Consider the following 17,733-nt stretch of genomic DNA (forward strand, 5'->3'; position numbering starts at 1 on the left):
GACTGAACTGAACATTAATTAAAATGTGAAACATATTATTCTGATTTGGAAGCAATCTATGGAAGCATCGGCGTTTGGTATGCATATTGCTTGACCATGGAGCTACATGGGATTGCTTGAAATGGAGCTACAGGCAACATGCTGCTTTGCACAGTTGGACGGGAGAGGGGAGCAGCAGCAGCTGTACTATGTGTGTTGAGGAAGAAAGAAGAGCAGGCAGTGTCTCAGTGCGGTGCTATGCTGTTCTAGGAAGATGGGGCGTTGATGATGGACCGCAGCTGGATGCAGGTGCGGACGAATGACCAGAAGTGAATGGCCGGAGCCGTAACTGGATGCCGGCAGCCGACGCCCGGCCGTGTTGCTTGGCGAGAGGCAGCACCCGTACTCAGACCTTCTTCCTTCTACAGCAGCAACATCAGCCCGGTGCTCTGCTCCAGTTCCTCCATCCTTGCCGCCACCTCTTCCCACTTCCCAGCACTGGCCGCTACGATGAACCCATTTGCTTGCTGCGATGGTTACGGACGCTCATGGGATTGCTGCGAGCGAAGAGTGATGCGAGGGCAGGACGCGGGAGCCAAGGCCCCACACGGAGGGGTGATGCTCTGATGGATGCCGGGCTGGCCGGAGCTCGCGACTCGCGAGGGGTGCCAGATGCGACGGCTACGGGGAGACAGGACCAACGGGGGAATGCCGAAGTCACGCGAAGGGTCGCGATCGCTAGCGCCAGAGGCACGAAACCGACGGCAAGATGCCAACCTGCTTTGCACCGGACGGTTGAAAAAAACAGCGTGACGTGGCTCAACGAGGGCTCGAGGAGCGCCCGATCCCGTGACCGGGATTCGTATATTAGAGATGCATTCTTCTTAGTTCTAGAATTTTTTTTCTTTTTTTGCGATGATCTTAGTTCAACTTCTAGATCCCATGTAGCGGATCTCCACGGTCCACGGATAGGCGCTAGGACTGAGGTTATCTCACAGAGTCACAGTTGACACCCCGCGCGGAACGCCGTCGCCAGCAGGCCCTGCACAGACCCGCGAGGCCGCGATCACACACGGGCTCGCGCGAGCGCTTGCAGGCTTCCAGCGCACCAGCGGTCTCGCGGCGCGCGGCGCGGCGCACCGGCAATCCGGCGTCGACCGATCGGCACATCAGCACATGGCAAGAGATCTTTGCCAACCACCGCGCGTCCGCGAGCACGTGGTCCTCGCAGCGCTGGGGCTCGTACGGACGCCTCCCCCATTGGGTCCGCGGAAAAGAACGGAAAGGCAGCCAGGGGGGTGCCGCCGCTGCCCTGCCAGGATGACAGGGGCACCGTGGCGGCAAAGCCCAAGGCAAACCGAATCTATCTAGTCTAGCTAACCACACAAGTTGGTTAAGCAAAGCAAAGCCGCCCGCCATTAGGTCGTTGAGCTCTCGCCGGTCGATCGCCAGTGACGGGGGACACCGGGGCAGCGACAGCCACGCGTCGCGCGTGGAAGCAGGGCCCATCCGCCAGCGATCTCGACCGGTCGGGCCGGATCGGACGGCGGGCGCCCGGGCGCGCCGCCACCACCAACCCCGTGCGGCGCCATGCAAGTCTGAACAGCCCTGCTTGGCCCCCTCACATGGCCGACCCCCGCAGGCCACATGCGCGGCGCACCGGCCTCGCGAGCGGCTACGTGCCGGCCTCCTCGCTGAACGGCCGCGCGCGGCGACGGAACGGAAGAAGTCGTCGTCGTCGTCACGATATGGTTGCGAGCAACTATGGATTGGACGTCAGGCACGCCGCTCTGCACCCCATCAAGAAGCGTATTCTATTCGCGGCGCGGTAAGAGCGTGTCAGGCCGACGCGATCAGGCGGCGTCAGAGCGTGTTTAGATGCTTGGTTGAAGTTCAACTTATTTGATGCTGGGCGTTTGGTTCCCTTTGCTTATTTTTAGCACGCGTCACATCGAATGTTTAGACACTGATTAGGAGTATTAAACGTAGACTATTAACAAAACCCATTACATAAGTGGAGGCTAAACGGCGAGACGAATCTATTAAGTCTAATTAATCCATCATTAGCAGATTTTTACTGTAGCAACACATTGTCAAATTATGGATTAATTAGGCTTAATAGATTCGTCTCGCCGTTTAGCCTCCACTTATATAATGGGTTTGAAAATAGTCTACGTTTAATACTCCTAATTAGTATTTAAACATTTGATGTGACGGGTGCTAAAAACAAGTCAGTGGAACCAAACACCCCTATATGAGCTAATTATAACTAGGCTAATTCCCGAGATGAAGCTATTAAGTCTAATTAATCCATCATTAATAAATGTTTACTGTAGCACCACATTGTCAAATCATGAACTAATTAGGCTTAATAGATTCGTCTCGCGAATTAGCCTCCATCCATGCAATTAATTTTGTAATCGGTCTATGTTTAATACTCCTATCCAAACATCTAATGTGATAGGGGATAAGCCCATATCCAAACAGGGTCTTAGGCTAGTCTCTGTGCATGGTTCGCATGGTTCTACTGTACTGCTACCGAGAATGTTATGTCATGGTTTTACTTACTATTACCATGAGTGTTATGTCAGTAATCAAATGAAATTGTACTATTACCAATAGTGTTATGTCAGTGGTTCTACTGTACTGTTACTGTTGACGCCGGATTTTGACACGTGTTTAGATCGGCGTCAAAGGAGAGGAAGGTGGCCGATGCGGCAAGCAAGAAGTTACAGCTAGGAGTCGGCTGATTAGAGCTACAATGTTTCAGCCGATTGGGAGCCAGAACGGCTTGGCCGATGTGGGCCGAAAGTGGGCCAGGATGATGATTAGCCGAAGATGAAAATTGCCCCGTGGGAAAATAATAACCAACTCCGATGCGGGTTGCGTTCGTTTGTAAATATTTGTTATCTTCAAATTAGAGATAGATCCTAGTCGGTTAGGAAATCAGTTGTAACAGGGTATAAATAGCTGCCTCGTAAGGCTTGTAAAGAACAACACATCAATCAACAAAACAAATCTACTTTTTTCCTCGCACTTTACTTTCAAGTCGGTGACTTCGCCAAACCATTTTCTTTTCACGAGTTTGTACAAGTTGGCAGGACTGTATCAACACGATCTTCGGCCAATTTGTAATTTCCATTTATCAAGTAATATCTAAGCTTTAACTTCGGGCGCATTGCTGTTGTTTCGTTTAGATTTATTCACCAGTTATCAATATTAATTAGAATTATAGGTTTTACCTGTTGTTTTAGTTTTATCACCAGTTATCCAGCTTGAAATACGAACTGTTGGCTTTTATCATTATTTTTGTCTGTTATCATATAGCCGATTAGATATGTTCCAAGTGTTGCTTTTGTAGCGTTGTTTAGGTTGCTCTAGTAGTTTCTTCTACAACTGCTACGTGATCATCGGCTGCTCTATAGCCGGTCATCTCTACAGTAATTCGGCCGATTCGCTGATACATGCTTCGAAATAGATCGGAACTCTAGCCGATCGAAACCCTGGAATTTAACACTTTTCTTTCCTTGTCAATCATCAGGTCAGATTGACTGGCACACCGCGCGAACCGCACCAGGGCGATAACCCGAACAGGAGCTAAGCAGATTCTCCCGGGTCGTGTGTCCGACGCCGAGAGTCATTGGCCGATTTTCAGCGTCAACAGTTACCATGAGTGTTATGTCAGCTTTTAATGAAATGAAATTGTCACTCTCAGTGTATAATTTCAATGCTTCATTGCACAATTTTATAGATAGCCTAAGTAATTTAATTTTTATGTTGTCCTATGATTAAATGTGTCATGTCATGAAACTATAAAATGCTCAGTGTAAGTTTTATTAGATTTCATGGGATTTGGTAATTGTGTCAAGTGGATTTCATGGAGATGAAACTCCCATCTCCTCTCTCCTTACAAATAGCCTGCCAAGTCAGTAGTTTTGCTGATGTGGCATGTGATCCAATCTTTATGAAACTCACCTGACACTTTCATTAAGACTAAGACTAGCCTTAAAATAAACCTGCCGTATCTGCTAATAGCCTAATTGCTTTCTCGGAGCAGTGCATCATATGTATATACATGCTATCGATATCATATATAGATCGCCCTAGCTAGTGCACAGCAGTAGTACTGCGTTCTATAATCGGTGTAAGGTATCCGGAGGATGTGACCATCTATAGCAGCACGATCCGGGCCATCCAGGACGGTTCTTATTGCCCTGTACTGTTGCGGCGTAAAGAACCAACTGCCCTTCGCCTTCAGCAATCAGCATCCACCCAGACCCAGCCGGGGTTACAGGTTTAATTACGCCAATGAATTCGGCATTTGGGTACAGGCTGCTCGCGTCCGGACATGCGGGTGACGATAAGGCGAGTGAGTCTATAGACTGACTGGTATTACTCCGTAGAAGATTAGATTAGCCCCAAATGGGGGCCAGTCCGGAAGCGCACAAAAAGGACCTGATCCCATGGCCGGCTTAGCATGATGGGTTCGCGTTAAACAGCTTAGCTTTTGGTGCTAACCTGATCGTCCCGGCAGCGCAGGCATGATTAGCTCGCCGACTCCGCGATCGAGTGCACGCAGAGAGGCGGAGCGGAGCGAGATGGCCGACACGGCGGCCGGATTCCAGATCAGGATCGTGCAGGAAGAAGCGAGCAGGAGCAGCGCCTGATGGTTCAGTTGAGTTGGGGGACGCATGTTTTGCGCTTTCCGGTGAGGCGAGACCGGCGCGCGGAGACAAGTGGCAGGGGCTCGAACAGTGACGGGGCTTGCCGTTGAGGGGACGGGTGACGCATGCCGTTGAAGGGGAAATGCCCGTAGCATCATACCACGCGTGGTCATGTCTTGGAACGTCAAATCGGGCGCACACCCCATGTCCATGGCGCCGCACTGTACTGTAGTGTACATTGCAGCTCCCTTGATCTTTGATCCCAAGTCCGACGTTGTATTTTGCATTGAAACGATTCCGTTGGAGCTTATTAGACACGACACGGTGTTTTTGCGATTTGGCGTTTCTGCCGGTATGGGGCGCGGAATCTTTGCTTACTGGTCCCACGGCGGCCGGGAATGCTGACTGGAACAGTAGCTCGCTCTCCGGCCCGGCCTTCCTGCAATGTTTTGTGGCGCTCTTCTCTAGCTCGTTTAGGGTTCCCGGACATAGCTTTCCATAAGCAGCAAACTGACGCGGCGACACAGGCGTGGCCGCTGTGCGTGACGTGATTTTATTCCGGCTTTGCAGTAGCGGCAGCACATCGGAATCATCTCAAGTTGCAAGCGATGTGGGTATATGTGACCCTTGTCAAGTTGTCACCCATTCCGAGATCCGCAGACAAGCATGCCACGATGCCGATCCTGAACGATCGTGTCACGTCATGCTCTGATTTGTAGTCCGTTCTACTCTGTGAGTGAAAATTTGGTTCACAATCTCTTTTCTAAAAAAAATGGTTCACGCAATGTCCGAGTCGGCATAACGGCAGTGGCAGCAGGCCATGCAGCGAAAAAGGTCAAACGGCAACAGCCACTGTATCAGAGAAGCTTTTCCTTTCTCGTGATACCATAAAGGCCGAAGAGGTGAGACGGATTTTACCATGCCTGGGGCGAAATCAGAAATCTCCATATTTGCTGCTGTCACTTTTTCCCCTAAAGGTAATATTTAAGGAAATCTCAGCAGAATACCATCACTTAACACTGAAAACTACATTTCCATCATAGTAACTGATACTGGTTGCAATGCTTTGTGAAAACTGTAAAAAAAAAGGAGTGCAGAAGCAACAATTTCGTAAAATTTTTAAGTTTTTTAAAAATAGAACTGTGAGGATGTATATGCATGCTTTCTCACTTGACATTTGGACCAGAAATCCCAAAGCTTACAGAGTGTATCAGTGTATGCAGTGTGCATGGTCCATGCAAAGAAAGAGTGCCATTTGCAAGCTGCAAAGCATCTCCTTAATTCATTTTCTGTGCCTGTGCACTGCAACTTAATCCAATTCTTTTGCCTGTGCATGGCAGCAAGATCACATGAACACACCAAACACCTCCATAAATTATTCGCAGGACGCCAGCCCCACCTCCCTCCATGATGCATGTTCTCTCTCCCTTCCCCTTCTGCTATGGACCAGAGGCCCTCAGACATAGCACGCTGGTAGCCTGGTAAAGATGGAGTCATTTTTCTTTGCCTCACTCTCTCCTTGCCTGGCTCCCTTCTTCTTCTCCCTCGTATGAGCTGAGCAAGGTTGGGAGCAGGACGAGTTATGTAGAGCAAATATCATAGCGAGAGAGAAAAAAATCTCTTCCCTAGCCCATAGGTTCCCCAGAGAACCAGCAGAAGAAACAACATTTATCAGTTGTTTCGCTTGCTGCTCGATCTAGTTTTTTTTGCTATTTTTCTTCTCATTCTGTAGACACTTTCTTCCTTCAGTGTTCTTCTACAGCCAAACTATTTCCTCCCTTTTTTCCTGGTCATTCGGTCCAATCTTCCAAGCAGAAGCTAGAGAACGGAGAACTACCATAGCAAGATCTTGGTTCTGTTTCATTTGCATCAGTTCAGCTGTGTAGAATCGATCCGAACTTGAGCCAGCAAGATTCCCATCTTTAGGAGCCCTCCAGCTGCCTTCTTCAGGAAGTTGAAGTTTCAGCAGCAGAAGGAAAAGCCCAGTCTCCAGCGATGGCGGCGGCGCTGGAGTGCTGGTCGGGGCGGCCGAGCACCGACGAGGAGATGGTGGAGCAGGTTCTCATGAAGCCCCACGGCCGCTCAGACGACTCCCTCCCAACCTGCGCGGACTCTGCCTACACCGGCGAGCCAACGTCGGCGCCGGCGCCCCCCAAGAAGTGGCAGAAGCTGGGCCGCAACTTCGCCGGCGCCATCGCCGCGTTCAAGAACACGCTAAGCCTGGATGGCGGCGGCCTCCCCCGCGACCCTTCACCGCGCGCCGAGAAGCCGCCACCGCTCCTCCTCCGTGGACTCGCGCAGCTCTACTCCCGCGGCAACAGCAACCAGCAGCTGCCGGAGAAGCTCGTTGCCGACCTCCGCCGCCACTTCGACGCTCTCCCCAATAGGTCAGTGTCCCAAAGTGACCCCCTTTTTGCGTTGTTTTTTTTTCTTTTTAGGACCACCGAATTCTGCAACTTTGCAAGGAGCAACAATCAGAACTGTTTTTGCCTCTTCGGGTGAAAATATGTAACTAGGGGTAAAACTTGCCAGTGTCTTTTATTGGTGGCACAAATTTGCCGCAATCCGAGATCAGTTGTTTGTTAACATCAATGTTTAGCCATCAAGCGGACATTAAGAGATGGATCTCGTCTATACCTTCTTTATTTTCAACTTCCAGATATCACAAATTTGCGCCTTCACTTTTTGGTTACTATGTTTATATGATTAAATGAAGCACATAATTTGATATGTAAGCTGAGATGGCGATGCATTTCTCTTTGGTTTTGCTGAATGGCTGCTAACATTAGAAGTTTCGGCTTTGCAGCTATGCACAGGCAGGATTTGACATGAAAGATGTCCTCTTGCATGCCCGCCTTGTAGAGCAAGCGACTGGTGAGGATCAGCCTGCAGTGAACATTGAGGAAATTCATGGCAGAGGAGGTGGTGATGAAGGCACTACTTTTCAGCTAACATTTGCTTGCGTTGCCCCACTTTCATGGCAGTCAATGTCAGGATCACTAGATAGCCCTTTGTTCTGTTGCAAGAAGATCCAGATCTTTGAGAAGAGAGGGTTGACACTTGGTGTTGTCATGATACTTGTGCAGTCTGGGAATGAAGCGGTCTTCAAGAATCGGGTTGAGTCTGCACTGAAATCGGTTGTAAAGAAGCAAAGGATGAACAGCGGTGGTGTGAAGTTACCATTTGGACTTTGTGGCTGCCAAGAAGAAGGATCAAGAAACTTTGATGAGGAGTCAATGTTTGATCCAGATGATGGTCAGGTACTTGACAATGAGCCGATTCGCAGACCACAGCTTCCCACTCCCCTACCACAGGCATCAGTCTTCGTCTCTGTGGATGAATGGCAAACAATTCGATCTGGTGGTGAGGAGCTTGACCGCTGGATGCTGCGTTCCGAGGAGATTGAGTTCATTGATTGGGTTGGTGCAAATTCATTCAAGGGGGCCTTTAGAGGAAAGAAGGTTTGGGTCAACAAATTGAGGGGTTGTGACATGGGAAGTGCTTACGATGTCGAGATCCGTCAGGACTTGCTGCAGTTGATGAGCTGTGGCCAGAGGAACATCCTCCAATTCCATGGCATTTGCTTCAACGAAAACCATGGGCTCTGCATAGTGACGAGAATGATGGAAGGGGGATCTGTTCATGATATTATTATGCAGAGAAACAAAAGACTGTCCCTCCGAGATACTGTTAGGATTGCCCTTGATGTTGCTGACGGGCTGGCCTTCATGAACAGCTATGGCATTGCGTACCGTGATCTCAATTCTCGGAAAATCCTGTTAGACAGGCAAGGGAACGCTTGCCTCGGGGACATGGGCATTGTTACCCCTTGTAATAATGTTGGTGAGGTCACTGAGTATGAGACATCTGGATATCGATGGCTGGCTCCAGAGGTTAGTTATCTACTAGATAAATTTACTGAAAATTTATATTGTTGTCTAGAAGTAATCTTTCTGAAAGTAAATTTTCAGCTCTAGTAGCACGCTAGAGGTTCTTGTTGAATGTAGTTGCTCTATTTTAAACGGCTAATCTTCACATGCTATTATTCAATGATCCGCACCATTCAATTCTAGAAATTAGGAGAGGTTTGTGCGCAGATCTATTTAGCAGATACATGTGTTCACAGCCAAATTAGTGTGTGTCAAGCTATTTTTTGTTCATGAAGGAGAAGAGTTTATTTTTCTTTCTTATCCTATTGGAGAGTTAATAAACATTCTTGTGTAGCCTGTGATGAAGTGTTGCCTTTTCTTTCCACAAGTTCATGTTTTCTTGTGTTCACTCAGTAGTTCATCCCTGTAACCATGAGAAATGAATTCTGCACTCATATTGTTTTATCCTTCCATCTTTGGCAGTAACTCACAAAACAGGGCTGTAAGAGAAAAGAAACATTAAATTGACAATACCTCGAATAACTTTTCTACCATCTCATTTTATACCAAAATTGACCTTGCTAAGAAGTTTTCGACCATGGTGTCTACAGATCATTGCTGGAGATCCTGAAACTGTCTCCGAGACCTGGATGAGCAACGTCTACAGCTATGGAATGGTACTGTGGGAGATGATCACCGGGGAGGAGGCATACTCCACCTACTCGCCGGTGCAAGCAGCGGTCGGAATCGCTGCCTGCGGGCTGAGGCCAGAGATCCCAAGAGACTGTCCTCCTTTCCTGAGGTCACTGATGAACAGGTGCTGGGAGAATTCCCCTCTGAAGCGCCCTCAGTTCTCCGAGATCACATCCATCCTACAGAGGCAGAATGTTAGATAGCTTTCTTTTCTCTTCCTTTTCCTTCTACTATATGCTATATAATATATATATATCAGTTTGGCTTGGCTGTTTGCCCAATCATGCAGGAAACTGCATCTGAGAAAATATCATATGATATATATGTGCAAAGGCTTGTTATATTATTGCTCTCACATTTCTTGTCGCCTGAAATATCTGCCCATGTTGAAATAGCCCGCAGAAAGTGACGTGAAAATGAAAGGGCGTGAGTGTTTTAATTGCAGGATCTAGGGGGATGAAGGACAATGTTTTGCCCTATACTCCGCAACCACCTGCACAGTAGTCTTATCAAGAGCCACGAAGAACAGCAGTGTTTGGAATTTTGGATGCGCATTGCGAGCAGCATATAACAAGGTTGGATCTACCGTGGCTGGTCTCTGCGACAGGTCAAGATCTGTTGGAGATTCTCTCTCTGACCTGCTCAAAGATTGCGATGCGGCGAAATTCGGGTCAGAATTGAGTGAGCCGCCCCACCCCTCGTCCACATCTCCCCGCTTCTTCTACTCCGTGTCTGCCTGCCTGTGATCACGCCATGTACTTCCATGGCCGGCCATGGCGCCTCGTTTTCGTGGAACAGTGGCCACCTACGACTCTGTCAACCTTGATGACGCGCATCAGATCGGATGCTTCTTCTCTCTTATCCCTTGCCCTCCATTTGGGGGATCCCAATCCTTGAGCGACGTGTGTTTGGTTGCCAGAAAACAATGGAGAATGATTGTGTCGCCCCCGCCCCCCCCCCCCCCCCCCCCCCCCCCCCCTAATTATTTTCGTCTACCGCCGTGCACCCAACGATCAACAGCCAGCCGAATACGGTGAGGGTGAGTAGATCTGTGCGCACACTTGGGGTAGAGTAGACACGGTAACTGACAAATCCATGTCGATCTGACGGGGAGGAGTGTGATTTGTGAAGAGAGCAGAGAATCGCTGGCTGAGGGAACCGCCGTGGTTTCACGGCAGCGACGAGAGGTCGACGAGGCGACTCGCAGGCACAGCAGCGGCGACCGTTGGCGCCCAGGTGCGATCGGCCGAAACGAACGGTGCCCGCGCGGCGCTGGCGCTGCCTCTCGCATCCATCCAGGCCGTCCGTTGCAGCACGGCAGGGCGCGGCCGGTGGGCCCGACACGCTCACACGCGGCGCGGAGCAGGGGGACGCGCTCTGCTCCTCTGCCCACACGAAGCCCGGACGGTTGCCTCCGGCTCTCCGCCTCTCCGGCCCGGCTCGTTTTTGAACAGGAAGCCTGGGGTCGATGCAGAGAGCAGACGCGGTTCTGGAACTTCAGCTCAGCTAAGGATGCAAGCGGGCCCGCCAGCAGACGCCTGCAGGCTACCCGCATCAACCTGCTAAGTAACTTGATTATTCCTGCAGAGCCCCGCCTGCACCTGTTTCTCATGCGGCAAAATCCTGCTGGGCTTTGCGGGAGGAAAACAAGCAGCCTGCCGGAGCCCGCCTGTTAGGAAAATTGAGTTCAAAACAGCTGAGCAGGCGGCGCGGCGGTCTCTAGCGCAGACGCGCAGAGCTAGCAGCAGGGCGGCGGCAACGCGTGCACACGCCCTAGGCGTCGGCCCGGGACGAGGTGGCAACGCCGGCGGTAAAGTGGATGCACGGCGGTGACCTCGCCTCCTCCCTCCGCGTTCTCCTCGCCTCCTCGCCATGCACCTGCGTGTCTTCTCGCTTCTCCGATTTTCTGCGCTTGCCTCCCGCTGGATGGGTTGCAGCTTGAGTTCAGGGCCGCATGCGACGGCCTTGATTCAGTCGGGATTGTCGGGCGGCGGCGGCGCGACTCGTCGAGGGGAGGGCTCGGCCGGAGCAGACATGGCTGGGAATTGAAGGGATTTGGCTGGAGGTAGATTGGCCGCGGGGTGCAGTGCAAGGGCTCGAGGACGGCTAGTATGGTGCAGCGGCGGCGCGGCTGGAGGGGCGGCGGGCGGCGCCAGGCTAGGGGTGTGAGCGTGATGCGGGCAAGGCAGGTTCTGCAGGCTGTTCGCAGGCCTTGCAGGTTCGTCCACTTGAGCCCGCTCGGCTTTGCAGGTTCGCCTGCTTGTCCCCGCAATGCAAAATGCAGGTGTTCTGCAGAGCCCACGAAAACTATTTTTGCAGGAGGGCCTAGCAGGTTGGCAGGCAAACCTGCGCCTGCTTACATCCCTAAAGCTCAGCTCTGGCATGGAAACGAATTTGAGCCTGTAGCAAAAGTCAAGGGATGAAATCGACTATTCTGCCTCTTCATACGAAATCACCGCACCCAAATATCTAATTTGGCCATTTACATGCATATATCGAATTAATGGGCAGGCAGGTTCTATGATGATGGACTCAGGCTACAATTGTGGAACCTACAGAAATGCCAGTGAGTAATAAAGTTCAACCGCATGGACGCACCAGTCAGTACCTTCGAATCATATAATCTTCTGCAGCCATCATATCCTCACGCAGCCCTCGCTGAAAGCCTGAAACGCAGTGACGCCTTCTCTCTCGGAGCCCAATAGCCCATGCCTGCGCCCGTGCGTTGGCAGCAGAAAGCAATCAATCACCTGCTACAAAACGGCAGGTCGCCGGCTGCAGCGCCTATCGCCTGCACTCTGACAAAGAGAGAATGATACTCGGCACAGACCATTCAGATCTGATGCAGTGTGATGTGGGGTGCAGTACATAGCTGTGAGAGAGACCATAGGAAAAGTTCATTTTACTCCTCTCACCTATTTACCTATTTATTTTGTTCATTTAACCCCCAAAGCAAAATTTAGATTCATTTACTCCCCTCAACTATTTCATTAGGTCCAATCTACCCCTAATTATATTCCTCTTTTCTTGTTTCTTTGCGTACGAGTTGAATTTTAATTTCATGACTTACAACATGGTACTCTATGTTAGAAAAATACATTAGCAATTTTTCATGATTACTTTTCGTACAGCTAAGATAAATTTCATACTAAATATTCCTAACCTATGAAAATAACCTTGAAAAAATCTTAGTATAAATTTTTAACATAAGGCATCATGTTTTGTATCCGCTCATAAAATTTGAACTCAAAATTTTAACTCATGCACGGAGAAAAAAAAGAGAAATCTAATTGGGGATAGATTGGACCAAATGAAATCTAATTAGGGGTAAAGTGAGTCTAAATTTTGTTCAGGGGATTAGGTGAACAAAGTGGATAGATGAGGGAAGTAAAATGGACTTTTTCCAAGATCATATTATCAGGTTAACACACTCGGGCAGAAAATAACGGCAAGTCCGCCAAATGTAATTTGTGAATCACAACAAGTGAAACCATCATCATCATTTTAGAGCCTACGACTGATGGGCTGAATCGATTCAAGTTTGAAAAATATTGAGAGCGAGACAAGCGGGGTGAATAGCTCCAGGGCGTGCTATTCATCCACCAGTAAAAATTCCATAAGGACAACAAACATGGGAGATCATGAACTCGGTTTGTTGGCTTTTCTCCTTATTCGCGAAGATCACTGGAAGTAAATTCTGAATGATCTACTCGGATATGGGGCAGGCCTCCTCAAAAGCTTGCTGCTCCTTACGACAAAAGTCGAATTCATTGGTGTAGTAATACATGCAACCAGCATAAGCGTCCATCTCCTTGGGACACTTCTGGTGAAGTTCTTTCAACCTGTGAATGAAACAACGGTCAGTCAAAACGGTACAAGAAGTACCAAAGTGATAAGCTTAATAGAAATTGCTCAAGAAAACCATGTTAAACAAGAAATGCAGGGTGCTACAACCTAGGGACAAATGCAACTTAACAAAGAGTTATAAGCTTAATGGAAACCACATTGTTCAAATAAACAGGGCTGATAATGAAGCATAGGATCATACAAGTAACTCCACTAAAAAAAGACAGCTAAAACATTGGACACCGGTCTGCATTCATATGAGAAGCACAAAATAGGAGCAAAAAGGAACATAACCTCCGATTTCGGAATTGCAGGGGGGGAAAAAGGATGCACTACCGCTGAATGGATCTTCCTCGCCTAAATCCTAACCACCTCCCAGATTAAACAAAAAAACTTCCTGGGTGGCTTCTTGGGTAAAAAGACAGGCTTATATGCTACCAATTACTAAATAAGAAATAGCAAAAGCACATACTGACATGTGAATCCAGGACCCATTGGTCAGCCTCAATGGGTGTCAGTTGTCATATTGTAGGCATGTACTTATTCAGTGCATATCATGAATCTTTTCAAGCTTCAAAGAATGCCATATGCCCCCAGGATATGGTAGATCTCAAATAATACAAGCCACAATGTCAACACAGACAATGTACTTTCCTGTTCTAACTCTGTCCTATGTAAACTATATAATTAACTCCCTGACCACAATGCTCAAGAAGCCCCTAAAAAAAGGCACGTGCAATGGAAGTATGGCATCACCAATTCAACAACTTCAGTCTTCTACTCGACAAATTTGCCAAACTATAATGGACTCATTTTGACAGGTAAAATAAACATAACGAGTAAATTTCAAACCAGGTTGACGTCACTAATTCTTTTATTTTAAAATCATGTGTGACAAGGCTGAATGAAACTCTATTGGATACTTAACTCATTTGTTTTCACCGCCAACACAGTGTAGAGAAAAAAGGTATAAAGTTGGGCAAAAACCAACAATTCCTCCATTGCACATCGTGTTATAGTTTTACTACTGGATACTTGTGAAGAACATGTCCTAACATCTTGGGAGATGCGACCATGCATGTTAGCACTAGTGTTGAAGTAGTGTTACCAGCATCTCCACTCCTTCAACGCAATGTCATAATCAAGTAAATTTCGTTACTCCTTTGCTTCCCTGAATCACTTGCTGGCATTACATGTATTTTTTTCACCACTACTTTGAGGATATGACGAGTAAATTCAGTTGATCAATTTATGGATATGCCACACACGCATGATGATCCTCTGGCCTCAACAGAACATTCTAATTGCATAAGACTAGAGGGTGGATCAAACTTTAACACATGCAACCCACATCAGCAAATGGGGAGAAATGTGGTCTTAGCTGCAAACAGAAAATGTTATGACACTAACTGGTTACTTTTAGTCAGCTTACTCAAGAGCAAAATACAAAGCAGTTAAATGGAAGATTTACAAAGTAGGGTAGTTCCCAGCCTACTAGTAGAAGAGAACGTGTTGTGACACAACTTGCAGCAGTAGGTTCTCGCTACCCACATTTCCAGTTTGGGGTAACACTGAACTAACCACTGCAAGATAACCTATGAGGCTATGACAGATAGCAAGTATCTGTATTTCAGTTGTGAAGACTATGTATGAACTTAAGCATTGTACCATCACTTACATTCTCTATTAGTTATGTTAGAGGCAGCTTTATCAATCTTGGCTATGTTTGGGACTTCACGAATCACTGTTTTGTCCCTAGGATCCATACGATTAGAATTAATAAGTTGATGGTCACTAAATGAAAGGAAAAAGGACACAGACCATATGGTTCATGCAATTTTGTTGAAGAAAATGAGCATAGCAGAATCAATACCTATCACCCTATCCCAGAACAATCCGATACACATAAATGATACAAATCAGAACCAACAAAAATGCAGATAAGTTAAAACTAAATACTTAAACAGGTATCATGCGAGTGAAGATTTCCTATCAACTAAGGAGATCACAGTAATTTATTGGTTGCAAAGGAGGATTCTTGTTTGAAAAAAAAAAACTAACCAAGAAATAAAGGTATGGAACCATTTGTTCATTTTTTATGTATGACTCTAAAGCCAAAATGAGCTATCTAACAATTGCAAAATCACCGGTTTAATAGTGCACTGCCTAATCTATGCCACCTCACCAATTTATCCCCACCAATGTAATCGCACAACCATGACTCTAGCATTGTATCATGCGATCATAATTCATAATTTTCTATGTCCATTGGCTGCTACAAAAAAGTCTCATAGCTCTGCATAGCATATTTGCTTAAGATGCGAAGTTTCTTCACATGTTTCTCAGGAAATACTACTGGTTATCACAACCTCAGCAGAAGATTGCATGATCACTCAACTGCTGGGTACCCTGATAACCAAGAGCACACACTCAGCTACCACATACCCATTGCCAATTAGCTGTTCACCTGCAACATCACTGATATACTGTGCATAATCTGACAGTGAATAACTGGGAAATGCAGCTACTGATACATCCCCAGCTCAGTACAGCCTTATTGATAAGCCTGACAATCACCAACTTGTATCTGATAGCGCCCACTAATAAACATCACAAACCCAGAGCCTCTCGCTCACTACAAACTAACAAAATCGGGCACAAAAATTAACCGCATCGAGCGCACCTTCGCTAACAAATTGAACCGTAACGAACAGCACGATGGAAGCAACATTTTACGAGCCCGGATTCCAATCGTAATCGGGCAGGAGTGGGATCGGACGGAGCGCAAGCAGGGAGGATAGAAAGAGAACTTGGCAAGCGAACTCACAGGCTGAGGACGCAGCGCGTGACCTGGCGCCCCTTCTCGAGGCACTTATCGGGGTTGGGGTCATTCTTCTTGCAGTTGAGGAAGGCGACGTTCTCCGGGCGGCACCGGACCGCGATGTGCTTGGACGCCGCCATCAGCACCGACGACGTCGGGATCGGCTCCCCCGATGCGTCCACGGGCGTGCTGCTCGCCGACATCGCTACGGGCGCGGGAGGGTCCCGGGGGCTCCTGGCCTTGGAGATCTGGGGGAGGAGGTGGGGGCAGCGGGACGGGCAGACGGCAGACCCAGACGAGAAGGGGGAAGGGGGAGGAGATGGAGAGGAGGGCGAACCGGCGAAGTGGTGACTGGTGAGGGGGCCGGAGGGGAGAGTCTCTGCCACTCTCTGCGTCGTTCGTGCCTTCGTGGGCTTCAGAGTGTGAAACTATTGGGCTTTATGTGGGCTCATTTTGTAGGGTTTATGTGTACGTCGGGTTTGGCCTTCTGACAACGGGGAACCTACACAGCTTCCGGAAAGTTTTTTCTTACCCAACTTCCATTGTTTTTTTGGGATTCGTGCGCATAATATGGTCCGTCGGATGCACCTCGCGCCCTTCCTCCAACCCTAACTCCTCCTGTGCCGCCGCCGCCCCCGACCCCGACCTCGACGCCGCCGGCCGCCGGGGCCGAGCGTCCCCGCGCCACCCTCGTTCTCCGCCGGACCTACGCGCCGCCGGTGCATGTACCGACGCCCCTTGGCGGCCCGGCCTCGCGCGCCGTTGGCCGTGGCCGCTGCCCCCGGCGCGCTGCCGGCCGCGCCCACCGCCGCCCTTGGCGCGCTGGCCCGCGCGCCGCCACCGGAGCTCCCAGTCTCCCACCGCCACGAGGAAGAAGAAGCAGTTAAAAATGATGGTTTGAAATGTTGAATTAGGTTTAGAAAAATATTAAATTCAATCTTTCAAAATGTTAAACTAGGTAGCAAGAAATGTTGAACGTGATATTTTTTTCAAAATGTTGATCAATATTTTACAAAATGTTGAATGCACTCCTTGTAGACGTTGATTTAAGTTTTAAAAAATGTTGAATCTAATTGTTGAGTTAATTTTCTATTATGAGCCTAATGAGCCTTAAAGTTACTACTCTTATCTGGATCGTGGAAATCAGATATGAGCCCCTCCTAACAATGCGCCCCTGGTCGGGTAATGGAAAATTCAGCATAGTTTTTGTTACATCTTCTGCTTGTTGTGTTTTTTCTACGACCGAGCCAACCATTTAAGATGAAAATTTTAGGGCCAGTGACTCAACTGTGCTGTACTCTGTGGTTAATAAAATTTACACGTTTCTATAAAAAAGAAAACCATGTTACTTTAGCTTTTTAAAAACGGTAATGCGTCTGAAATCTTAAAAAAATCGGACGCTCGACATATGTTGCACTAGTTAAGCATCGATGTTGCAACTATTATTTCTACATGTTTCACAGTGAATGTGGTAGGAAACACAGTGAGTGTTAAAAATCAAAACCTATCTCGAATTTTATAGATAATGTACTTTAGGTTTGCGGACTAGGGTTACTAGTTTCGCAGGACAACATCAAAATTGGGCAAAAAGCTCACAAGCTAGTGGCAACAGAGTTTCTTTTCCCTCTAGCTTTCAATGCAGGGGGCATAAGAATTAAAATTGTGGGCAAGTATTCAACAATAATCTTGTATTATGGCAGTAAATGTTGTGAAGGGGAAAAATGGAGCGTGCCTCACCAGTTTTAAGTATCGGCATTAGGTATCTTTAGAGGTTGAGAAAACACTCACATCTATGCTATCGGAACATGACTTAATTAGGAGTGTTTTTTCTCCATAAATTTTTAGGAGATGGACCACGTAA

General features: G+C 48.0%; 2 protein-coding genes across 2 annotated transcripts; one reads left to right on the forward strand and one right to left on the reverse strand.

Moving 5' to 3' along the window:
- The first annotated feature begins 6,005 nt into the window (after nucleotides 1–6,005).
- Nucleotides 6,006–9,560, forward strand: LOC117839154 (serine/threonine-protein kinase STY46). The gene is made up of 3 exons (XM_034719422.2): nucleotides 6,006–7,030; nucleotides 7,450–8,536; nucleotides 9,124–9,560. The coding sequence occupies exons 1-3, from the start codon at nucleotides 6,639–6,641 to the stop codon at nucleotides 9,406–9,408; spliced, it is 1,764 nt and encodes a 587-aa protein (XP_034575313.1). The 5' UTR covers nucleotides 6,006–6,638; the 3' UTR covers nucleotides 9,409–9,560.
- Nucleotides 9,561–12,643: 3,083 nt separating this feature from the next.
- On the reverse strand, nucleotides 12,644–16,235 carry LOC117840862 (NADH dehydrogenase [ubiquinone] 1 alpha subcomplex subunit 8-B). Its single transcript, XM_034721396.2, has 2 exons — nucleotides 15,879–16,235; nucleotides 12,644–13,047 (listed from the first exon to the last, which is right to left on the reverse strand). The coding sequence occupies exons 1-2, from the start codon at nucleotides 16,073–16,075 to the stop codon at nucleotides 12,912–12,914; spliced, it is 333 nt and encodes a 110-aa protein (XP_034577287.1). The 5' UTR covers nucleotides 16,076–16,235; the 3' UTR covers nucleotides 12,644–12,911.
- Between the last annotated feature and the right edge of the window lie 1,498 nt (nucleotides 16,236–17,733).

Source organism: Setaria viridis, chromosome 9 (assembly GCF_005286985.2).
Source record: "Setaria viridis chromosome 9, Setaria_viridis_v4.0, whole genome shotgun sequence".
NCBI lineage: Eukaryota > Viridiplantae > Streptophyta > Magnoliopsida > Poales > Poaceae > Setaria > Setaria viridis.